This window comes from Tetrahymena thermophila (genome assembly GCF_000189635.1).
Source record: "Tetrahymena thermophila SB210 genomic scaffold scf_8254544, whole genome shotgun sequence".
In the NCBI taxonomy this organism is placed as follows: Eukaryota; Ciliophora; class Oligohymenophorea; order Hymenostomatida; family Tetrahymenidae; genus Tetrahymena; species Tetrahymena thermophila.
The window spans coordinates 1-25698 of NW_002476316.1; the positions used below are offsets into that span (position 1 = coordinate 1).

The 25698-nt window shown below is 25.4% G+C and overlaps 6 protein-coding genes across 6 annotated transcripts; 5 read left to right on the forward strand and 1 right to left on the reverse strand. All coding sequences in view use genetic code 6, as the record gives it.

Moving 5' to 3' along the window:
• Nucleotides 1-7727: 7727 nt before the first annotated feature.
• On the forward strand, nucleotides 7728-8417 carry TTHERM_001098988 (transmembrane protein, putative; the record flags this gene model as incomplete). Its single annotated transcript, XM_012799005.1, has 1 exon — nucleotides 7728-8417. One exon carries the CDS (start codon nucleotides 7728-7730, stop codon nucleotides 8415-8417), a length of 690 nt encoding a protein of 229 aa, XP_012654459.1.
• A 4896-nt stretch (nucleotides 8418-13313) lies between these two features.
• Nucleotides 13314-14288, forward strand: TTHERM_001098989 (hypothetical protein; the record flags this gene model as incomplete). Its single annotated transcript, XM_012799006.1, has 1 exon — nucleotides 13314-14288. The coding sequence occupies one exon, from the start codon at nucleotides 13314-13316 to the stop codon at nucleotides 14286-14288; it is 975 nt and encodes a 324-aa protein (XP_012654460.1).
• Nucleotides 14289-15697: 1409 nt separating this feature from the next.
• Nucleotides 15698-16213, forward strand: TTHERM_01098990 (hypothetical protein; the record flags this gene model as incomplete). Its single annotated transcript, XM_001030315.1, has 1 exon — nucleotides 15698-16213. One exon carries the CDS (start codon nucleotides 15698-15700, stop codon nucleotides 16211-16213), a length of 516 nt encoding a protein of 171 aa, XP_001030315.1.
• A 752-nt stretch (nucleotides 16214-16965) lies between these two features.
• On the reverse strand, nucleotides 16966-18289 carry TTHERM_01099000 (zinc finger, C3HC4 type (RING finger) protein; the record flags this gene model as incomplete). The annotated part of the gene is made up of 2 exons (XM_001030316.4): nucleotides 17705-18289; nucleotides 16966-17595 (listed from the first exon to the last, which is right to left on the reverse strand). The coding sequence occupies exons 1-2, from the start codon at nucleotides 18173-18175 to the stop codon at nucleotides 16966-16968; spliced, it is 1101 nt and encodes a 366-aa protein (XP_001030316.4). The 5' UTR covers nucleotides 18176-18289.
• Nucleotides 18290-19207: 918 nt separating this feature from the next.
• On the forward strand, nucleotides 19208-19770 carry TTHERM_01099010 (glutathione peroxidase; the record flags this gene model as incomplete). The annotated part of the gene is made up of 2 exons (XM_001030317.2): nucleotides 19208-19389; nucleotides 19446-19770. 2 exons carry the CDS (start codon nucleotides 19208-19210, stop codon nucleotides 19768-19770), a joined length of 507 nt encoding a protein of 168 aa, XP_001030317.2.
• Nucleotides 19771-21720: 1950 nt separating this feature from the next.
• Nucleotides 21721-24393, forward strand: TTHERM_01099050 (RNA recognition motif protein; the record flags this gene model as incomplete). The annotated part of the gene is made up of 5 exons (XM_001030321.2): nucleotides 21721-21909; nucleotides 23529-23699; nucleotides 23758-23890; nucleotides 23976-24156; nucleotides 24222-24393. The coding sequence occupies 5 exons, from the start codon at nucleotides 21721-21723 to the stop codon at nucleotides 24391-24393; spliced, it is 846 nt and encodes a 281-aa protein (XP_001030321.2).
• Between the last annotated feature and the right edge of the window lie 1305 nt (nucleotides 24394-25698).

The window sequence follows — 25698 nt, forward strand, 5'->3', positions numbered from 1 at the left end:
TATAATAAATAAAAAAATCATAATTTATTAAAAAACTTTTATTAATTCTTTTTCAATTTATTATAAATAATAATTATTTAAGTCAATATTTACTTCTAAAATAAGTTTATTTCTAACATTTTAATTTGAAAATTATTAAAAGTTTAAAAATCAATTTATATTAATAAAATAAAAAGCAATTTTAGTGGTTTTTTAGATTAATAGAACAAATGATTTTATTTTAATTGAATTTTTATTTAATAAAGTAATAAAATAGTTAAAATCAATGAATTTAAAATTATTATTATTCATTATTTTTAACTTCTAATTAAATATTAAAGAAAACATATTTTTGTTCAACTTTAATCTATAAAGAATATAATAAAGTTAAAAAAATGGTTTTTAATTAAGCTTTTAATAAAAATTCATACTTTCTTAAAATAATATTTTGTTAAAAAAAAGATTTAATTATGATATTTTTACAAAAAATAATAGAATCTGTTTTGATAAAAACTTTCTTCTAAGTAATATAAAAAATTAATAATTTTAAGTTTAAAATTATTTTATTTAAAAATGTATTATGCCTTAATGAATCACAAAATAAAAGCTAAATAATTGACATTTTTGTTAAAATTAAATTTATTATAGAAAAAAAATTTATTTAAAATATGGTTTATAATTTAATTTTTAATAAATTTGTAACTTTCATCAAAATATATACATATTCGTACTTTTTAATCAATTATTGATTATTTAAAAAAATGTAAAAAATAACGAAATATACAAATATATATATAATACTAACATATCTTTTTATAAATTAAAAAGATTGAACTATAAATCTGCTTCATTCAGTAAAACAAATCTGCATTTTCGATAAATATTTTTATTAAATTTTAAAAATATTTACTAAGTCAATCATTTAAAATAATTAAAGTAAATTTAATGATTAAATAATATTAGAATAGTTAATATAATAAAATTTGGTATTTATTTTAATGCGAAATAATTATATCAAGCTTTACTGAATATTATATTAAAATTACTATTAAATTGTTTACCTTTTTCTCTAGCAGAAAATTTAAAAACAAAATATTTTTATTAAATTTTAAAAATATTTTCTAAATCAATCAAATAAAATAATTAAAGTAAATTTAATGATTAAATAATATTAGAATAGTTAATATAAAAAAATTTGTTATTTATTTTAATAAGAAATAATTATTTCAAGCTTTACTGAATATTATATTTAAATTACTTTTAAACTGTTTACCTTTTTCTCTAGCAGAAAAATTAAAAACAAAATTATTATCTCACTAATTGATTCATTTAGAAATAATTAAGATAATTCTTTTGAAAAAAGTTAATTATTTCCCTACAATTAATGTATTAATTTTATAATTAATAGAAAAGTAAAAATAATTAGATTCTTTTATATTGTTTATATAGCACAATTTTATGGATTTTATCATGAATTACCTACATATTTTTTTAGCATGCATTTTTGTAATTAATTTTTTCATATTTTATTTATAAAAAAAAAAAATATTTTTATGTTATTAACTTTGATCTAATAACTAATAAAAGTTTAATCTAAAAATATCTATCCAATATTATTTTCATGTAAATTTTTATTTATTATATTTATATATTGATATTAAGAAGGCGTTATTTCACTTGGTTAGTAAGTATTATTTATTAAATTAAAAAATCTGGATATTTTTATTGACATTAAATCTTAACGCAATACACCTATTCAAATAAATGATAGTGTAAAGCAAATAGCATTTCAATAGAGTAATTTAAAACTCTGTTCTCAATATGTTTAACAAAAAAAATTGAACTAATACTCATATATTATTTGTATTTTACTTTATAAAAATATAATATGTTTGTTTTCCATACTGTTAGCTGAAAGTAAATAAATTACAAGAATTAATAATATCAATCAAATTCGAAAAGAATAATATAAATAAAAAAATTAATAAATTATTTGGCTTTATTACTTAGTAACCAACTATTATAACTAAAATGAAATGAAGTGAATCAAATTTTCAATAAGATTATAAAGCAGAAAAAAAATTAAATATATTTTAAAATGAAGTCAAAAAATAATTTCTTAGTCATATCAGTTATTTATGAGTCATAAATTTATAAAATTCGTTTATATTTCTTTCAATTAACTACATGTTAAATAAAAGTTTTATTCTATATTATGTTTATTAATTCATAAATTCACTTAACTTTTTCTAATTTAAAAAAACTTGAATTAGACCACATTAATTTTAATGAATATTATTTTATAATAGCAAACAAATGATAAAATTAAAATTAATTGAATATTTACTTTTAAAATTATTTCATAACATATTTATAAATATTTAAAACAGTTATAATTATTATTTTTAGTAATAAATTGTATACAATCTAACCAATCATATTTATTACCAATATAAAATTTAAAAAATATCTGAATTGAATTAGCTGAAAAAACTACTAAATAAAACTGAATGAATCTAATATAAAGTCGAAGCTTATCTAAAATTTTATCAGTTTTTTAGAATATATACTCAAATTTATGAAAAGTGTTTATCATCATATTAAATAGATATAACATAATTAAAGCCACCTTATTAGCTATGCATTTTATACAGCATTTTATGATTCTCCAAAATTTAAATAGTTTATTCATGTATTTTATTTAAAAACCTTTTTGTCATTTTTCTTAAATTAGTTTTTTTTTAAAAAAAATAACTATATATTTAACTGCTGCTGGCTCATATTTATAGCTGACGTTAGTTTACTCAAAACTAAAAATAAAAAGTTTTAAAGTGTAAGACTTAAAAGAATTTTCTCTAATCTAAAATAAGAATGCTTAAAATAATAGCGTAAATCCAAATTTAGGGATAGCTTTTAAGTTAGGAAACCCTAATCTATTATTTTAAATAGGCTTAAAAGCTATTAATAAAAATTGACAAAAAATAATTAGAAAATATTAAAATTAAATTGACTTAGAATAAAAAATTAAAAATAAAATATATATTATTTTATAAAATATGTTGCTAAATAAATGTATTTTGTATTAAACTAAGTTGAGGTACATAAATAGATAAATTTTGTTTTAGCATTTTAAATTATCTGTCAGTAAACAAACCATTAGATATTATCTATTTAGGAATATTAATATAGATAATTTATAACAACTATATAAATTAATAATTGTTATTTCAGATATCTTTTTAGTGTGGCTTTTTAATCTGAATAAACGGAAGAATAATACAAAATTTTAATCAAATTAATATAGCTATTTTAATTAAATAACTAGAAAACACGAAAAGGTGTACAGCCTTCAAGTATACTTCTATTAGCTTTATAAATTCTGACCGATAAACAATTATAAGAATGTTGATTCAAATAAAGATTGATAAAGAATTATCATAACAACAAAATTTAAAAATCAACTAATTAAAAATAAAAGAAAAACTAATCCTTTTCTTTATCTAATAATAATTAATTTAAAAACTGCTTCTTCGAAGGATTTTATCCTTAACTTCATTATAATATCTTAAAAAACAATAATATTAAATATAATAGAGAATAATTAACCTAAATGAGAATCTCTGCGATTAACTAGGTAACAGCCATTTTCTATATTGCCTTTGTTTAATACAGTTTTGCTTAATGGATGTTGACTTAAACTTATTTTACTACTCAATCTTTAAGCTCTTTAGATTTATAAGGATGGTCAAATACTCTAGTCTCTACTTGCAGTAACTACGATAATCTTTAAATCTTAGGAGGTTTAGCAGTCTAAAATGGCTCTAAAGGCTTTGGATAAGGAACTCAAGTCTCCAAACTTTTGACCAACCTCCCAAATCACACCCAAATCAAAATAGTATTTACAGTCTACTTCTTATGTAAAAAGATATATTTTAAATAAATTAATTAAAAAATCTTAAATAATTTACTTTAAAGAAAAAAAATTTTTTTAAATTATTTGATAAGTTTACAAAATAAATCAATTATCTTAAAAATTTCAAATTAACATATTTTTATAATTTTTTTTACCCATTTTTTAAATTAAAATTATTTTTAAAATTTAGAAAGCAGCTCTTATGACATTTTTTAAAATGCATACAGCTCAATAGGAAGCTTATCATTCAATGCTGACGGAAACTAATAATTTACAACTCAATTCCCTGATTTTACATAAAATTTAAGAAATTATTGTTAGAGCAATTCATATAGAGTTATTTAGACATACAATGTTTAATTTTCTCATACAGCAAGCTCTCTTCAATTGACATTCTAAGATAATTTTTTAGGAGCTTCAACTCTTTATGGATGGGGTATTCGTGATCTAAAAGTCTATTTAACTTCTTGTAATTATAGTTGTGCTACTTGTAGCGGAGTTAATGATTAATGTTCAGCTTGCTCTCAAAATGCTGTTCCCACCTCAAATGGTTAGTATTGTTAATGCAAAAATGGTTATTATCCATCATCCTTATAACCATTTTTATGCTCATAATGTAATCCTACATGTGCTTCTTGCTTTGGTAGTTTAATCAATAATTGTATTTAATGCAAGGCAAACGCTATTCTCTTAAATGGTGAATGCGTTTGTAATGCAGGATATAGAATGGATTCAAATGGAAACTGCGTTCCTTGTAATTTTACTTGCAGCTCTTGTGTTGGTGATGGACTGAGTGATTGCCTTTCATGCTATTGCACTGGATAACTTGTTAATGTTAATCCTTCAACTAGTACAGGAATGTGTTAGTGTCTTCCAGGCTATAGTTTAATAAGCTAAACTTAATTCACATGCGGAAAATGTAATTAAACTTGCTTAGAATGCAATAAAACTAACATGAATTAATGTACTTCTTGCCCTCCAAATGCATCTCTAGCTACAGCTATTGATAATTATGGAAATCAATTATGTTCTTGCATAAGTGGTTATTTTGCAGTTCAATCAAATCCTCTTCGTTGTATGATTTGTTAACCAAGTTGCAAAACTTGCTCATCATTATTTACCTGTGATTCTTGCTTTTAAAATTCTTAATTGATAAGCGGTTAATGTGTTTGTTCACCTGGATTTTATCCTGATCCTAATAATCCTATTAACTGCTTGCCTTGTAATGGTAATTGTGCAACCTGTTCTTCATAAAATATTTGCACCAGTTGTGTTCCTAAGGCATACATATCAAATGGATCTTGTTAATGCATTGATGGTTATTATGCTAACTACCAAGGTACTTTACTTGCTTCTTGCCAAAAATGTGATCCAACTTGCCAAAAATGTGTTGGAGGTAGTTCTAACTAATGTACTAATTGTAGAACAACTGCTATACTTAGTAATATAAGCAACGGTATTGGAACTTGTTAATGTATACAATATTTCTATGCAGCTTCTCTTAATCCTTTTGTTTGTGCACCATGTGATCCTACTTGTGGTTCTTGCAGCCAATCTGGCCCAACTAATTGTGATACTTGTCTTCCAAATATGATTAGAAATGGGTTACTTTGTTAGTGTTAGAGTGGAATGTACTTTGATGCTAACAAAAGAGTATGCCTCTCATGCCCTAAATTTTGTGCTACATGCTAACCTGACTGTCCTGATACCTGTTTATCTTGTTCTAACCCTGATACTGTTTTAGTTGGAGTAAAATGTGTTCCTAAACCAGGTAAATTTATTAATCCTTCTGGTGATATTTAAAATTGTGATGCAAGTTGCTATGAATGCAGTGGTCCTGGTCCTAAGAAATGTACTTCTTGTAAAGGGTCTCTCATCCTTTAAAATGCTTCTTGTATTTGCCCAGCAGGAAGTTCAATTGATTAAAACAGCTCATTTACTTAGTGTATTACTTGCGACCCTAGCTGCCTTTAATGCAATGGACCTAATCCAAATAATTGTATAAGTTGCTAGCCAAACTATGTTTTTGATGGAAACGGAATATGCTATTGCAATATTTCTTCAGGATGGTATCTAGACTAAACTGGTAAGTGTTTGAAATGCCATATGAACTGTGCTACATGTACTGGAGGAGAAATAAATGAGTGTTTAACTTGTGTAAATAATGCTTCTCCTATTGATGGATATTGTGTTTGTAATTTTGGTAGTTATGTTTCTCAAGCCTACCCACTTGCATGTTCCTTATGTAATGACACTTGCAAAAATTGCACAGGCAGTTGTTCAAACAAATGTACAGAGTGCTTTGATAATGCTAACTTAGTAAATGGTTCTTGTGTTTGCTAATAGGGATATTTTAGGAATTCAGATAATCAAAATTAATGTGAGCAGTGCAATATTAATTGTTTGGAGTGCTCTGGAGATTCAAATACATGTATTAAATGTGTAGCAAATTCTAAATTAGTTAATGGAAGTTGTGTATGCTTAGATGGTTATACTTTCAACCCTACTAATGGTTAGTGTGAGAAGTGTGATTTTAACTGTTTAAGATGCAGTTATGTTGATAAAAGTATTTGCACTGATTGCACTGCAAATGCTTATTTAGCTAATAATACTTGCAAGTGCAGCAACGGATATTTCCCTGTTAAATCTTGTACAGATATTTTGTAATGTTAGGCTTGTCATCCCTCTTGCTAAAACTGTCTCAATAATAATAGCAGTTACTCATGTACATCATGCTCTAGTAATTTTGATTTTGTAAAGAGTTCATGTGATGCAGCAACATAAACACCTTTAGGATAATGTAAATGCTAAGCTGGTATGTATTCAGATGGAATTAACTTATCAGTATGTTTACCTTGCAGTTAAAATTGTAGAACATGCAAATCAAGTGCTAATAATTGTACTTCGTGCAATTATGCCAACTAAATTATAGTAGGGGGAGTATGCTAATGTCCTTCTAATTATTACTAAAGTGATGATTCTTCTTGCTTACCTTGCTATCCTTCATGCGCAACTTGCCAAGATGGTACTTCAAATGGATGTCTTTCATGCGTTAGCGATTCATTTACTTTAGTTAATAATTCATGCTTATGTAATGATGGAACAACTCTTAATTGTAATTAAAAAAGTTGTTCTTTGTGTAGTCCAAACTGCAAAACATGTGCCTAAGGACATGCTTAAATTTGTACCAGCTGTAATGGCGTTGGACTTATAGATTAATCCTCTAAAAAATGTATTTGTCCACAAGGATACATTGTTGATTTAAGTACTCCTATCTTTAACTGTATTTAATGTAATCCATAATGCCTCTAATGTGCTGGAAGTGGAGCAAATTAATGCACTAAATGTGTTGCAAACGCTTATATAACAGTGACAGGAAACTGTACTTGTTAAGATGGTTTCTACAATGCAGGTCCTGCAAATGGCCCTCTTTAATGCTTACCTTGCAATAGTAATTGTAAAACATGTAATGGTAATGCTAATACTTGCACAAGTTGCTTTTGTAACTAGCAAATAATTAACAATTCTTGTGTTTGTATTCCAGGATATATCAGAAATCCCCTTAGTGGTTCAAATTGTTGTGTAGAATGTGATTAAACTTGCAACACTTGCTTTGGTTCTTCTTACTAAAATTGTTTAAGTTGTAAATAAAATGCAGTTTTATAATCTAATGGAACCTGTTAATGTTAAACAGGGTTCTTTTTATAATCATTCTCTCCTTACCTTTGTTCTGCTTGTCATCCCAGTTGCTAATCATGCTTAGGGTCTTAGCCAAATCAATGTCTTTCATGCAAAAGTAATGCAAGTCTAGTGAATAACTAATGTGTTTGCAATTATGGATATTACTATAACAGCTCTACAAATAGTTGCTAAACCTGCAGTATTTAATGTGCTGATTGTGATTCATCTGCAACTAATTGCATAGATTGTTATAGCAACTAATACCTTGCCAGTGCAAAATGTGTATGCAACAAAGGTTATTTCCCAAACCCTCTTTAGAATTAACTATGCTTGTAATGTAATAGTAATTGTAATACTTGTTTAAATACAGCATCAAGCTGCACAAGTTGTATTACAAATGCTATTTTAGTTAATAACACTTGCTAGTGTAAAAATAGATATTACTCTCCTAATTCAGAACCTTTCTTTGATTGTTAACCTTGCAATAACAACTGTTTAAATTGTTAAGATACTAGCACTAAATGCATTAGCTGCTATGATTCTAATGCTATAGTAAATTCAAGCTCATAATGTGCTTGTAAATAAGGATATTATACAAAGTCAACTAATCCTGAACTTACATGTGGAAAATGCGATCTATCTTGTTAGACTTGTGTTGGCCCTTGCAACAATAGTTGTTCAAGCTGCTTCAGTAATGCTACACTTGTTAAAGGAGTATGCGTTTGTAATAGTGGATTTTATTAAGATCCTACAACAAAATAATGCTTACCCTGCTCCATCAATTGTGTTACTTGCACTAATAATGCAAACAAATGTTTAACTTGTACACAAAATGCTTCATTGAACTCATCTAATGTTTGTGTTTGCAATACAGGATATTTTAATCCTTAAAGTAATACATCGTTTACATGCAGCTAATGTAGTAACACTTGTAATTCTTGCAGTAATAGTGCAAATTAATGTACTTCATGCAAACCAAATGCCACTCTATAATCTACCTCCTCATCTAACTCTGCATGTCTATGCGGAATTGGATATTATTAGGACATTTAAACTGGAAACTGTAAACCTTGTAGCCCAACTTGTAGCTAATGTAATCAATCAAATGCTAGTAATGCTTGCACAGCATGCTATAGTAATGCAACATTATAAAGTAATGGAACTTGCTAATGCAATTCTCATTATTATGCTTCAGGATGTAATACTTAAATGAATTGCCAAATTTGTGATCCAAATTGCTTAAATTGTTCAAATAATTCAACAACATGCACTAGCTGCTGGCCTAATGCTTCGTTAAATAACAGCAATCAGTGTGTCTGCAATAATGGATTTTATCTTTCTAATAGTAATCCTTTCACTTGCTCTCCTTGTAATAGTAACTGTGTTACTTGTAAAAGCTCATCTACTTACTGTCTCACTTGTACAGCAAATGCTACTTTATAAAGTAATAACACTTGCAAATGCAATGATGGTTACTTTATGAATAGTAATAATGTTTGTTAATAATGTAATCCTGAATGTAAAACATGCTCTGGTAGTTCCAATAATTGTACCAGTTGCTATTCAGATTCTACTTTAAGCAATAACTCTTGTTAATGCTTAACTGACACTTACAGAGATCATTCTGATCCAAAATATTGTAAACCATGTGATAAAAGTTGCTCTGAATGTACTAGCGGTTCAATTACTAGCTGCTCAGCCTGTCCTAAAAATTCTACATTGAATAGTTTAAATGAATGTATATGCAACTAAGGTTTTTATCCAAATTATGGTTCAGGAGATTATTGCTTGCCTTGTGATTAAACTTGTTTAGCTTGTTCTGGAGGTCTTAACAGCAACTGTACTGCATGTAAATCAAATACAAATCCACTAAACAATGGAACATGTACTTGTATGAATGGATATTATATGGATAGTACTGGAACTTGCTAATAATGCGATCCTAGCTGTGCAACTTGTAATGGTGGAAGCAATTAGAGTTGCCAATCTTGTAAACCAAATGCAACTCTGACAAATGGATAATGCGTTTGCAATAATGGATATTATATGGATAATAATTTTGTTTGCTAAAAATGCTTACCTTCTTGTGTAACTTGCTTAGGACCTTTAGCAACTGATTGCACATCTTGCACAGTTAATGCTTATCCTCCTGAAGGTGGCAGAAATATATGCAATTGTTAAACACATTATTTCTTTGATCAAAATTGGTTGTGTAGTTAATGTGACAAAACATGCTTAAATTGTAGTGGCTCTTCAAATACTAACTGTTTAACTTGTAAAAATAATGCAAGTACTTCTCCTGCTTCACCTTATTCTTGTGTCTGCAATAGTGGATACTACATGGACTTGAATGGTGATTGTTAATTATGTAACTCCACATGTTAAAATTGTATTTTAGGAAATGGACCTAACCAATGCACTTCATGCAAAGCTAATGCTACACTAAATAGTAACGGTTCATGTACCTGTAATAATGGATTCTATATGCTACAAGATGGATCTGGTAATTGTGCTCCTTGTAATAGTACTTGTTAAACTTGTACTTTAACATCAACTAATTGTTTATCATGCTATGCTAATTAGTTGATATAAAACTCCTCTATCCCTAATGAAAATACATGCGTATGTCAAGATAGATACTACATTTCTCAAAATTCGCCTACTTAATAGTGCTCTATCTGTAATTCTACTTGCAAATAGTGTAATGGACCAAACTATACAGATTGTAATCCATGTGCAGACAATTCTTCATATTAAGTAGTAAATTCACAAAATATTTGTACATGTAATACTGGTTTTTACCCTTCATAAACTTCACCTATGCTAGTATGCTCTTAATGTCCTAATGATCACTGTGTAGCTTGCCTTAATCCATAAACATGCACATAATGCTAGCCTCTTTTTGTTTTGTAATCAGATGGAACATGTAAAGTACAACCAGGATATTACTGTTAACAAGATTGCCAAAATAATCCCCCTTAACCATGTGATCCAAGTTGTAAATCTTGCTTTGATGGAAGTTCATCTTCTTGCTTATCATGCTATAGTAATGCAACCCTGAATTCAAACAACTAGTGTGTTTGTAATACTTCTTATTTCCGTTTAGCTGATGATACTATTCAAAATGCTTAATGCTAATCTTGTGATCCAACTTGCTTGGATTGTAACGGTTCTGCAAATAATAATTGTATTACTTGTAAGCCTAATGCAACATTATTGTCAAATGGAACATGCTAGTGTAATATTGGATATTTTTTCAATACCCAAGATAACTCATGTGATAGTTGCAACACCAATTGCTTAACTTGCAGTTAGAACTCAGTAAATTGTACAAGTTGTAAGCCAAATGCTACATTATTATCTAATAATACTTGTTAATGCAATTAAGGATACTATTGGAATTCAGGACTTAATTAGTGTAGCCAGTGCGACGGTTCTTGCTTAACTTGTGTCAATGATTCAAAATAATGTACTAGCTGTTATTCAGATTCTACCTTAAATACATCTAATAATAGCTGCGTTTGCAATTCTGGTACCTATAGAGATCCTTCAGCTCCAGCTACTTGCTAATAATGCAGTGTTTCATGTTCAACATGTTCGTTTGCAGGAGAATGTGATACTTGTATAGCCAACTCAGTTTAGTTAGCAGGATAAAGTCTTTGCACATGTAATAGCAATTTCTATTTGAATGTGAGCACAAATTAATGTGTACCTTGTGGTAGCTAATGCAAGACATGTAATGGTCCAAATAACAATAATTGTTTATCTTGCTATGATAATGCCAGTTTAAATGTAAATGGCTAATAGACATGTGATTGCAACGAATATTACTATTATCCTGACCCTGCAAATCAATCTTAGCTCTGTTAAAAGTGTCATGCGAGCTGTTAAACTTGCAATGGAAGTGGTAATAATAATTGTATCACTTGCATAGCTATTCAAGCCACTACTGTAAATGGAGTTTGTACATGCCCTGACGGAATGTATATGGATGAAAACTACATGTGCTAATTGTGTGATCCTGAATGCAAAACATGCTTTGGCCCTCTTAACAATCAATGTCTTAGCTGTTAAAGTAATGCCACATATGACCCTGTTTCATAAAGCTGTCCTTGTAATTCTCACTACTTTAGAAATTTAAACGAGCAAGATGAATGTTAACCTTGTGATATAACTTGCAACTCTTGTTCTGGAGGATAAAATAATAATTGTCTTTCTTGCTATTAAGGAGCCTAATTATCTGGATCCTAATGTATTTGTAAGACTTCTTACTATTGGGATTTAGTCTAACTAAAATGTATTGCCTGCGATTCTTCTTGCTCTTAATGTAATAATGGAACCAGTTGTGTAGTTTGTGTAGACCCAAATGCAAATGTTGATAAAAATGGTTAATGTGTTTGTAATTCTCACTATTATAAAGACTCTATCTCAAATACTTGTGTATAATGTAATTAGAATTGTTTACAATGTTCAGGTGCTAATAGTAATTAGTGCACATAATGCTATGATAATGCAACTTTATAATCAGATGGTACTTGTAAATGCAATGTTGGATACTATAATGATGCATTGCAAACTTACTTATGTGATCAATGCAGCCCATAATGCTTAACATGCTAAAATACTAGCACAACTTGTACTAGCTGCCCAGCTAATTCTAGTTTGAAAGGAAATTCTTGTATTTGTAATAATGGATATTTCTGGGATACTAATTCTAATTCCTGCTCACCTTGCTATTCAAACTGCTTGGAATGTACTGGAAATGCTAGTAATTAATGTACTAATTGCTATTCTCCATAGGTTTTAAATACCTCTACAAATACTTGTGTATGTCCAAGTAATTTCTATCAAGATCCTAAAAATCCATAAAATTGTTTACCTTGCAATCCAAGTTGTTTAACTTGCAACGGTCCTAATTCAAACAATTGTCTAACATGCTCAGATACAAATAAAGTACCTGTTTCTGGAACCTGTACTTGTAAACCTACTATGTTTTAGACATCAAATGGAAGTTGCAGTCAATGTGCAGCTTATTGCAATACTTGTACTTCTGCTACTAGCTAATGTAACTCATGTATTCCTAATGCAAGTTTAGTTACTTCATTAGGATAAACTACTCAATAATGCTAATGTAATCAAGGCTACTACTATAATTCTTCAACTAATTCTTGCAATCCTTGTGCATGGTATTGCAATAAATGTACAAATGGTAGTGCTAATGGATGTACTACTTGTATAGCAAATATGGTTATGAGTAGTAAAGTTCCTGGAACATGCGTTTGTGCAACAGGATTTTATGCTAATCCTAACTAAGGTGGCTAATGCACTCCTTGTGATCCAACATGCAAAACATGTACTGGCCCTGGACCTAATAATTGCTCTTCATGTGGTACATATAATACGCTTACTACAACAACTGTAAATGGTGTGACTTAATCTACTTGCAATTGTGCACCATATTATTATCGTAGCTCTTCTACTTCTCTAAATTGTTCGCCATGTAATGCTAACTGCTACAGTTGTAATGGACCATAAGCCAATTAATGCTTAACTTGCAACTCTGCTCCATCAATAAATATGTATTTCTTCCCTAATTCTCCTGGTTCATTGACTGGTACTTGTGGATGTTTACCAGGTTATTATTACATATAATGTCTCTATAATTTCTGCTAACCATGTTAGGCTTCTTGCAGTTAGTGCACAGGTACTTTAGCAACTAATTGTATTGCCTGCTGGGCTAATGCTTCATTAACTTCTTAAGGAACTTGTGTTTGTAATGCAGGATATTATCTTTCTTCAGATGGTAAAACATGTGCTCAGTGCGATAGTTCCTGTTCAACTTGTTCCGGATCTGGTACCAAAGCTTGTAATACCTGCCCAGCAAATTCAAATCTAGTTGCTGGTTAGTGTTTATGTGCTCAAGGATATTATAGAAATACTTAAACCAATTAATGTACCTCTTGCAATACAATTTCTAACTGCTTATAATGCTCTAGTTCTACAACATGTACTTAATGTTCTACAGGATATGTATCTAATGGTAATGGAGGTTGCTAATTAGGAAGTGGCCTCTTCCTTTTTACTCCTAAAGAAAGTAGTACTTTCCTTAACAAAGAAAATAGTAATCCAATATCTATTGTAGCTAAATGCCACTCAAGCTGCTTAACATGTAGTGGTCCTCATTAAAATGAATGCTTATCATGCTATGAAGGTGCTCATTTTGACTAATAAAGTAAATAATGTGTATGCCCTATAGGAACATTTGAATTCCTTAAGCGTTGCTATAACTGCTCATAAGCTTGTAAATCATGCTCTGGAGAAAAAGCAGAATAATGCAATATATGTATAGAAAATGCTTTCTTCTCTCAAGAATTAAATTAATGTGTTTGCAAAGAAGGATTTATTTATTCTTATGAAACTAAATCATGCTAATAAGGAAGATTACCTACTACTGAATGCCAAGGTATACTCTCTAGCTAGTTAAATTCAGTTAACATAATTACTCTCTTAGATTCAGATACAAACAAAGTTTCAAAGAATATTGTAGTTAATTGCTTATTAGACTATAAGCACTCTCTTATTCCATAAACATGCTCTCCTTATATCTTTTTCTCAATTCAAGTATATAGCAATAATACTTGGGTAGATCTAAACAATTCATACATCTCATCAGAAAAAGATTTCAAGTCAAAAATCCATATTCCTGTTTAGATGATCAACAAGATTTTTGGACTCAAAGATATTTCTGAATATACTCAACTACAATTTAGAATTGCTGCTATTCCTAATGGAAGTTCCTCTTCTCTTATTCATTATAATAATTATTTCTAAATTCACTATAATTCACAATTATAATAAATCCTACTTACTAACGAAAAGTCTGCACGTAATATCAACTTGCCAATCATCACTGATTTCTCTACTCAATAAGAGCAGAAATGTGGTGTTGACAATTTCTATTCTCCAGAATGTTTTATTGTAACTGATTTGGATACAACTTCTTATATTTGCTAAGATGAGACTTGTTAGATTCCTAGAAAAAATATGACATTCTATCCAGGAGAAAATGTATATATCACAATGAAATTTGTCGATTCTTCTGATTCTAGATACATCTAGAAAAAGTCTATTAATATGTTATCAAATTTAAATGAAGTATTAGATCTTACTTCGTCATCTAAAATTATCAAGTAGACTAAACAATAATCAATATTTTTACTTTCTATTCCAAGCAATGTTGAGTCAGCTCACCTCTAAATTCTTGCTGAAATAGTAGAAGATCCTTCTAAAATGAATTCACATTTCTTGAAGGAAAGCTCTAACAATAAATTCGAATTTATTTAATCTGCTGATTTCTCTTAGCTTTCTATCAAGCAAACTCTTCAATAAACAATGCTAAGCTCTCTCCTTACACAAGGCTTATTTACAATTATTTTAACTATATTACTAATTTTATGATTTTTGATGTATTAAAAAACAATACTTTAATAAATTTAATATGTTTACATTACTGTGATAAGATTTTTTTAAATTATTGTAATTTATTTACATAAATTCATATTTGTATTCTATAACATTTTATATAAATTAACTATTATCTATCTCCACATATTACATATAAAATTTACTCTTTATGTTAAAAATAATTATGTAAATTGAACCGCATTAAATAAAGTAGGACAAAATATAAAATGTTTAAATAATCTTTGCTTTTTTAGCTAAATAAGTAATGAACAACTAAAAATATTAAAATCCATCATAAAAATAAAATGATGAAATATCTTTAAATCTATAGAACCAAAAATAAAATAGCAAAAACTAGAACCAAATCTTACTCCTTCAAACTTAAAGTTCTAAACAAATTTTTGAGTATAAATCAAGTATAAATAAATATATCTATTTACTTCTAATATTGCTTGAATTTGGTCAATTTTAATTAAATTTATGAACAAAACTTCATTTATTTGATAATAGTTAATGAGGGATGAGATTACTGTAAATTTACTTTTTTTTTTATGTTTAATTTTACTTTTATATTGACTTTAAATACTCTGAATAGAGATCAAAATTGAAATAAAAATTGAAATAATTAAAAAAATAAAAACCTATAATTTCTTCTAAAAAATGGCCTTTAAAAATTTTGCAATTATCTTCTGCATTTTCGCTGTTGTGTTTGCTTAGTCACCATACAACTACACTTATCTCTAATAAATTCTTGAAAATGAATAATGCAATACTTTGAAAACTAAATTTAGTGAGGAATGCAAGAAAACTTCTCCTAACCAAATTTATCCTTGTTTACTAAAACTTATGAGTGAAAATCATTGTGATAAAATTGCAGAGTATGAATAAGTACTTGATTCTGATAAATATTGCGATTCAGTTAAAATTGATGGAGAAAAAGAATGCTAAGGTAGTGAAGATAGCTAATGTTTAGTTAATTACATGAGTGTCAATGACTGTGTAAGTCTAATTATTTATAAAGAATATGTATTTGACAATGATGAATATTGCAATTCTATTAAGTTAAGCTTATAAGAATCATGCAATAAAGAAGAAAAACCTATCGAATGCTACTTCTAATACATGAAAGTAGATGATTGTGTTTCTGAAATTGAAATTGAAAATAAAAAAATTTGAATTATATTTGGGAATGAATCTTATATTCTTTTGAAAATAATCAAATTTATGTTAATTTTTGTTTATTTTAATTTTATTTTGTTTATTTAAATGTTGTTTTTAAGATTTTTATAAAATTAATTTTATTAAATAATATTTTCTAACAACAACTTTAATTATTTTAAAAATTTACCATGCATTATATATACATTTAGATTGGGTATAATAAATATATATGCAATTATATAATTATCATTTTTTAAATGAAGTAAGAAAGCTTAGCAATATAATAATCTTAGATATATTTAAAAAATTTACCTTACATTTTTTATGAACATAAAATTATAAAAAATAACTCTAAAGGGGTAATAATTAATAATAAATTTTAATAAATCACTTTTTTATTTAATATATTTATAAAACAGAAATAAATATTTTAAATTAAATTTAATATTTTTACCTACTGAAAGTTATGAAAATAATACAAATTTAATTAAATTATAAATTTTTTTATAATTATGCAATTTTATTTTGAACTTTAAGTAACTGGTTTAAATTATTATAATTGAAATTAATGAAAAAATTATTTATTTATTTATTTTTAATATCAAAATTGTTGGCTTTTAATGGTCTTTATCTTATATTATAATTTTCTATTCTATTCTATAAATTTTCAATTTTGAAAGTTTCATTTTTAAATATCTAGAAATTATATAGTTAATTGATTAATCTATTTTAATATTAATAAATTTTTTTAATTTATTTATTATTAATCATAAAAGAGGTTATTCTAAATTTAGATGATTTAGTATTTATTCAGTATTATTATTTTATTAGTTAATCAAAGAGCTGTTGTCATTGTGTTAGATATTTATTTATCTCTACTATTAGTTATTTTAATTAATTAAATTTTATTGTCCCATTTAGCCATTAATTTAATTATAATTATTTGACTACGATTAATTATGTACTGCTTAATAAACCATTTATGGAGCAATCATTTAATTTTAAGAAATTTAAAGATTTTAATTAACATTTTATTAAATTTGCTATTATTATAATAGATTTTATTCACCATTTCGCTAGATTTATTATTAAGCTTGCTATTATAATTATTCCTATTAATCACTATCTTATATAATTAATTTATTTGACTATATTGATCTACGGCATGAAGGACAGGTTACTCTTATTTTGATCCAATCTCTTATACAAGCACTATGAAAACTGTGGGTACATTTTAACTTGATAACTTTATCATTTTTCTATATCTCTTCTAGACAAATTTAGCAAGTAGTTTCCCTCAAAGATATTTTGGAATCATAATCTTAACTATCTAGAGAAGGTCTTTCTATTTCAATATTCTACATTTCATAGTACATTTATTCGAATTAATACCTTTCCTATTTACATAATATAAAGTAAAATAAATTAGTTTTTGTCTTTCAAAGAATAATCAAACTTATTTTAAATATTAAGTGATTTAAATAAATAGGATAAAAAATATTTTACTGGATGTATATACATTTCATATTGCTTTAAGAAGAATATTTCTGCCCTTAAAACCCAAGTCACATCTGAAAGTAGAAAAATAATATTAAATAATATAACATGCTTAGCTGCTTTAGGATCACTCATACAATTTAGCTTACAGAAATCATTAAATAGCGAATCTCCAAAAAATAATAGTAATACAGCATAAAAATTTAAAGTAATTACATAAGAAATAGTTATCATGTTAAATATTATAATTGCTAGAATGATGTACATCTTTATTCTTAATCTCATTAGATTTTCAAAGTTCATGCTTGTAAAAAACCTCATCAAAATAACTACAAATAAAAAATTGTAATTCATCATAGCTAAAAAAATTATGAGACACTCTTTATATTCTCCAGATCTAAATAAACTAATTATTTCTATAGTAAATGCAACTGGAACTAGCATAAATAGCCTTGGGCATATCCATTGGCAGATATACATTTTTATTTAAATAACTACTTTATCCTTAAATGGAGTTTTTAATCTTGCTATTGTTGTAAATTAGTAAATTCTTTTTTTCTAAATTTTTGGTTTATTTTAAAAATTTTCAATATTATATAAAATAAGTCTAAATTATTACATAATTTTGTGATTCTCTTATTGCATTAGTTAATAACTTTTGTTATTTATTTTATGTTGTTTGTTTGATTGCATAGGTTTAATAATTTATATTCAGAATACTGATTAACAAAACTCATAATGTCTGCAAATAAAATATTCGATTGATTGATTAATATTTTATTTTTAATTCTTTTTCTATTCTATTATTAAACATAGAAATTAGTTCTATGTTTTGATAATTTAGAACAAAATATTGTTTAAAATATAAAATTGTCTAATTTATTTTTGCTTTTAAATTACTTCAATAATTTGTAATTGATCGTATCATTTTATATTTAAATTAGAGCAATATTTTTAAGAAGAAAATATTAATTTTAAAATTTTAATTTTTTTGAAATACATATCATTTAAAAGATAAATTAATTTAATATTTTTTTAATCTTTGATAATTGCTTAAAAATAAAGAAAATTGATAGCCATTAAAATAAAATATAAATCAAATTTAATGTATTCAAGATTAGTTTTCTTATTTTAAAAAAATATTTAAAATATTTAATTTCTACTATTATTTGAGGATAAATTTTAAATAAATTGTAAAAGTAAGTTTGATTAATACAAAAAATAAAATTATTCATTCATATTTTATGGAATTCTACTTTAGTTTCAAAATTTTAATAAATAAATTTGAGATCAATAATAAATATATTTAGTTTTATGATTTATATGTAAAAACAATAATTAATTTCTTATCTGTTTAACATCAGGAGAAGATACAAGTTTTTTCAATTAGACATATAATAGATAAGAAATTTGTTATCAATCAATTATAAAATTTAACTAAAAATTAATTTAGGATATTGAAAATTATTTACAAGTATTATTAGATTACTAAAATTTAATTGTTCAATAAAGATGGCTGATAATATAAATATTGCATCCATATTTGATGTCAGAGCAATAGACATTGATGGAAATGAGTGTCAACTTAGTAAATTTAAGGGTAAAAAAGCATATTTAATAGTAAATGTAGCTAGTAAGTGTGGATTTACTTCAACAAATTATAAACAGCTATATGAGATATATAAAAACTATAGGTAAAATATTTTCTATTCAGAGTATAAAAAGTTTAAAAATTATTTTATTATGTCAGTGATAAAGGCTTAGAAATTTTGGCATTTCCTTCTAATTAATTTTTTAATTAAGAGCCATTTGATGAACCTGCAATTAAAGAATTTGTAAAAAAAGAATATAATGTTGATTTTCCTATGTTTAAAAAGATTTATGTTAATGGAGAAAAAAGACATGACTTATATAAGTATTTAGCAAATAATACTCCTGGATTTTAAGGCTATATTTAATGGAATTTCGCTAAATTTTTAGTTAATGCTGAGGGAAAACCAGTTTAATATTATGAACATAAATAAAATCCTGTAGATATTGTTCCTGATATATTAAAATTATTAAATGGAGAATGAATTTGTAATAATATTACAAAATAAAAATATATGTAATATAAAGAGATAAATAGAATATTACTGTATAGTGTATTGCTTTTAAAATATAATTTTTATCATAAATTACTTATTAATTTACTTTTGAGTTTCTTGTTTTAAATTTTTATAATAATATTGAAAAACAAATTATTCTTTTTTCTTTTATTAATTTTATTATTTTTTGGAAAAATAAATTAACAAATTTTATTTTAAAATAAAAGAAAATAAATAATTTCAAATTGAAAGAAATAATTTTTTATTTTAAAAGTTCAGAGTTGTGTATGTATCTATATTATTTTATCAATTATATTTATTCTATTAATATGGTTAATTATCTTTAAAGTTTATTTTTATTTTTTTACTTTTTGCTATTTTTTCATAATTTAATTTTTTATATCTCTTTTTAATTTATTATTTCTTTTTGTATAATTTTTTTAAGGATTATTTTCTTCACTTTTTAATTTTTAATTTTTAATTTTTCTTTTTTAATTTTTTCTTTTTTATCTTTATCTTTTTTCTTTTTTCTTCAAAAGTATGGTCTTCTGTTGTGCTCTCTCTGCCTAAAAAAAAATACTACTATAATTTTTATAAAGGAAAAAACCACTGTCACTCTTTGGTTTGGGAAAGAAAATTTCATTTCGACAAAACAATTTAAAAAAACTGTATGTTTTTTTTTTTAACATATCAGGAAAAAAAGAGCCTTTTTTGATTCCTTAGCTTCATCAAATGTGTCCAGAGGTATGGTGTTGGGGCAAAATAGGCATTACGTACATCTTGATTTTCCTCGGATAAAAAACTCATTTTCCTTAAAAACTTTTCCACCATCTCCTTATCACACTAGTTGAAGCCTAAGGCGCTCTTGTTATTTCATAGGAATTTAATTTCATTATATCATAGAAAAATAATCATTTAATATTTTAAGATTTCTGAAATGTTAAAAACATGGTAGTTAGTATTCGTGGAATTCGTATTCCATTTTCAGCGCTTCAAAAACTTAATCTTAAAAATAAAAATTTTCTCTTTCATTTTTGATAGAAATCAATTAATAATTTCCCTTTTTATTTTTTAATTTGAATATTTTGGATTTAAATTAAATTATATAAATTTTGTTAAGAAGCTAAGTTATGAAAGTTATAGATAGATAGAAAAGAAAATTTATTACTTCTTTTGTTTTTTTATTTTTTTAATAAGTTTTGATTTCACTTTGCAAAAAGCTTAATTTGGGAAACATAAAGAATTAATAAATTTCTTTAAATGAATTCAAAGGTGTTTTACATATATTTAAACTAGACAAAATCTTACAATTAAAAAAATTAATTGAGATGATAAACTTCTTATTATAAAAGCTATAAAAAACAAATATTATTCTTAGAAATGATGAATATCCTCAAACTGTTTTTACATTTTTAAAGAATTAAATTGTTAACATTTTTTGCATTTTTTAATCATCAGTGGAGAAATAAATTTTAATGATTTTTATTTTAACTCTACAAGTTTTCATATTATCATTATAATAAATTTTATATCTTTTAAAGCTTAAATGAAAATTTGAGCATCTACTTGTATATTTATTTATTGATTTGCTTATTTTTCCCTCCTATATGTAAATTTATTTTGAAAAATAAAAATTGTATTAAATAAATGGAAGATGGCATCCAAAATAGATATATAGTCATATTGATAGATTGATAGTCAATATATATTTAAAAAAAAGTGAAGATAAGAAATTGAAATATTTCAAATTCTTTATTAATTTATGAAACAGGATAGATATTTAAATAAAAAATATTTAGAGTCATATCCTAATAATAAATTACTTATAAATTGAGGGAAAGGGAAAAAATTATTAATTAATTATTGATAATTTAAACAATTTAATCAAAACAAATTAAAAAACTAACAAAAAATAATTAAGCAAGTTAATTAATATAAATGGCTGACAAGGAAGAAATCACTTTAGATGCTTATGCTAAGAAGCAAAAATTCTAAGAAGGTGGCAATAAAAAGAAGGAAAACGGCAAAGGAGGAAAAGGTAGAATTGAAAAGAAATTGAACGGAGTAAAATCTGTCAAAGGTGCTATCCGTCGTACTGGTCGCTAAGATAACAATCGCTCTGGAGGGGTATATTCTATAATAAACAATAATTAAATTACTCGATGAATAAATCTGCTAAAACGATTAAGATATTTTGCCTATTCAAAACAATTACTAACTATCTAAGGAGCTAAAATCGGCAAGCTAGATTAGAAGGCATGAGGAGGAAAAAATATTTTCATCGTTTAGTTATTCTTCTATTTCTATCATTTTTCAAAAAAAGGGGGATACTTAGTATTAAATAAAAGTTTTCCTTTTTTAGAAAAATGCTGTTTAATGATTGATATTGATGATTGATAAGGAGAGTAAAAACAGTCTAGGTCATTCATTAATATTCCTTTTCAAAAGAAAAAAATTCTTTTAATACTTAAAAGCAGAAATAAAATGATTTGATTCTGCTAGACAGTCTTTACTATATTAGTAAAAAGCAAAATAAAAAAGCCAAGTGCATGAAAAAAATAATATTCCAAAATGAACTTTTCCTAAATTTAATTGCCAGATTGGCACATTTTCCCCCACTATACAATCACCAACACACACACTCAAATCTCATAAATCCCCCATAAAAATCCCTTTTAAATAGTTGATTTTATTTGAATTTTATCTTTGGTTAAGAGAAACAGTATTGTTTGTTGATTAGGCATGGTGATTGCCTAATCCTAATATTATACGACGTATAATTTATTTGTATGGGCAAAAACTTTATAAAAAGAATGAGTTATTGGTGTCGTGATGTTAAATGAATGAATTTTTTAAATTCTATCAATTTTTATTTTAAAAGACTTGGACAAAGTCTAAATTTCAATTTCTACCTCCTGCGATTGTTTCTTTCTTAATAAGATAATCGAGAATTCAAATAAAAAATGTTTGTTAATCCTTTTTGATAATCTGTGGCTTTCTATTTTTTTGAGCTATAAAACCCTATCATTCATACTTAGCACTATTCTCATATTATCATTCATATGTTCAAAAGTTTCTGATCACATAAGAAATTAGTAAAGACAAGATTATCTTTCAAATTTTAAGTAAAAACAACTTATCTAGACATAAAAATAATAAATTTTTGAAAACAGAAATTAAAAATAGCTATTTTATTTAAAAATCTTATAAGCACAAATAAGATCAGAGTTATGTAAAAAACAAACATAAAAATTTAAAGCAAAATAATTTATGATAAAATCAATTCTAGGATTTAACATTCAAAAGATAAATTATGATATTAAAATGAATTATAACTAATGAAATCAGATATCTATAAAGCTGAATCTATCTATATTTGATAAAATACTTAAGATTTAGTTAAATATTCTCCTGTAAACATTAAAATTTTATTTTCCATTAAATAAATAGCTATAAAGTATTAACTTCCTATCAAACTAGATATTATAAATAAATATGCGTTAGTATAATTCTAAATAAGAAGTAAGGCATATCTATCTATCCTTTATCACATCAAATCATTATCAATCATTATTTTTGTTTAAATCTAGAAGAAAACTAATTTAAATTAGAAAAAATTTGGTTAAGCAATTAGCGTGTATCACCAATAATTAATATTACATAGAAATAATTAGAAGTTTAGAAACAGATTTATTCATGTTATATGAATGGTTAATTAATATTTTAAAAAATATTATTTTTATTAGAAACCTCGTTAAAACTCCTCAAATAATTCAAACAAATAGAGGAGCATCAGCAGACCTGTTAAGGAATCTAGACCTGCTAAGATCAAAACTGTTCGCCCTATTCCTGAACACAAAAAAAGAATCGTCAAAGTTTACAACTTAGTTCCTAATATTAACAACGAAGAATTCTATGTAAAATTTTTAAGCTGCCTTATTTCAAAAAGTTTATCTTTGTTCTAAATAAAATAAGAACCTCTTTGTCAAATATGGAAGTATCGAGTAATCAAAGATCGAAACTGATAAGAAAGGAAAGTCTGAAGAAAAGGGTTATGTTGTTTACAGAGATAACGATGCTGCTAAGCGTGCTATTGATGACTTGAATGGTAACTTATATAATTTAAATCTCAAAAAGCAAACAATTCATTTAATTAGCTTCAATAATAACTTTTCTTTTTGTAATACTCTAAGGTGTCGAATTAGAAGGTAGAATAATTACAGTTGAATTCATGAAGGACGGTGACAAACTCCCTGATAGACAAAATAACAATGCTAGCAGTGGAGAAAGAGAAAGAAGAAACTCCGATAGCCATAATAGCCAAGGTGTATAAAAGAAGAGAATCTTTAAGGATAAGGATAACAGAAGAGATAGGTAATTTATTACAAAAGCATTCATAAACTGATTGCTCATCACATATAATTTAAAAAAATAAACAGCAGAAGAGATAGAGATAGAAACAGTAACAATGGCAACAAAAGAAGAGATTTCGATAGAAATAGAAGAAATAACGGTTCTCACAATAATAATGGAAACAGAAATAGAAACAATAACAGAAATAATAACAATAACAGAAATAACAATAGAAATAACAGAAAATACAGCAAATGATTTAGCTGATTTTCATTAAAATCAGAGCTCCTTATCTATTAGAGAGGGAGTTCCTCCTTAAATACAAACACTATTCTTAATTAAATTTTGATTAAAATTCTCTCTTAAATAACTTCATATTTGGAAAATTACTTATACAAACAACAATTAGCGTCTTATTTATATGATTAAATTTCATTTTTTATAATCACTTGCTGCAAAAAAGAGCTTACCTATTTCTAAAAATTTAGTTATTTATCATATCCCAAGTTGATTTTAACTCAAATAAACTTAAGAAAGTGTTGATGATTCATTATTATATAAATAATTATTATAAACTATAAGCTAAATAGATTTGACTCAATTCTTACTGAAGTCAACCAATAACAACAATCTTCTCTATATCTCATAGAAAGACTATTACATAACTAACTTATTATATAATTTTGCGTTTATATATTCTATTTTGATATTTTTTAAGAGTTGATTCTAGCTAATTTCTCTTATATTTTATTAAATTTCATAAAATTCTAAGGAAATTTTATCCATCATAAAATGAAACAAAACATTTTATTGGGCTTTATTTGTTTTTATTATTAAAAAATCCTGATTTACTTTTAGTTTCGAGTTAGTTTTAATCATTAAAAGTATTTATTTTATTGATTACTTAAATCTATATTTATTTGATTTCTATTAATTGGTATCTATATTCTTTTACAGATTTATAATAAAAATTTTTTCATATAATTCTTAGATCAAAGAACCTCATTTATAATTTGATGCATTTTTATTTAGAATGTCAATAACTAGAATTAAAAAAAACATTCAGAATTTTAAATTAGTTAATTATTAAAATTTATTTCATTTGAAAAAAAGTATACCAGAAAAAAAAAAGCAGAACTAGCAACAGAATTTAATTAAATTTCGTTATTTACTGGACAAACAAGATTTTTATAATTGCATAAGATAGTTTTGAAAAAATGCTTCTTCTTAGGTTTTTAAAACTATTAGGATACTTTTTACATTTTTTAATTATAATTTAGGTATTTGTTTTATTTATTATTGGAGTAGTAAATTATATAAAAATAATATTTTGTTACTATAATAATAGTTTTTATAATTTATGTGTTTGCTGTCTTTTCACTCATTTAATAATTTTATTATTAAAATCTAATAATTATTATTGAATATATTTGTTTGTTTAACAAATAAATAAATAAATTAAGTTTTTTGTTAAAAACATATCAAATCTTCTTATTAATAAATTATATTCTTAATTATTTATTTTTCATTCATAAATCAATACAAAAAATAAAATCAATCAAC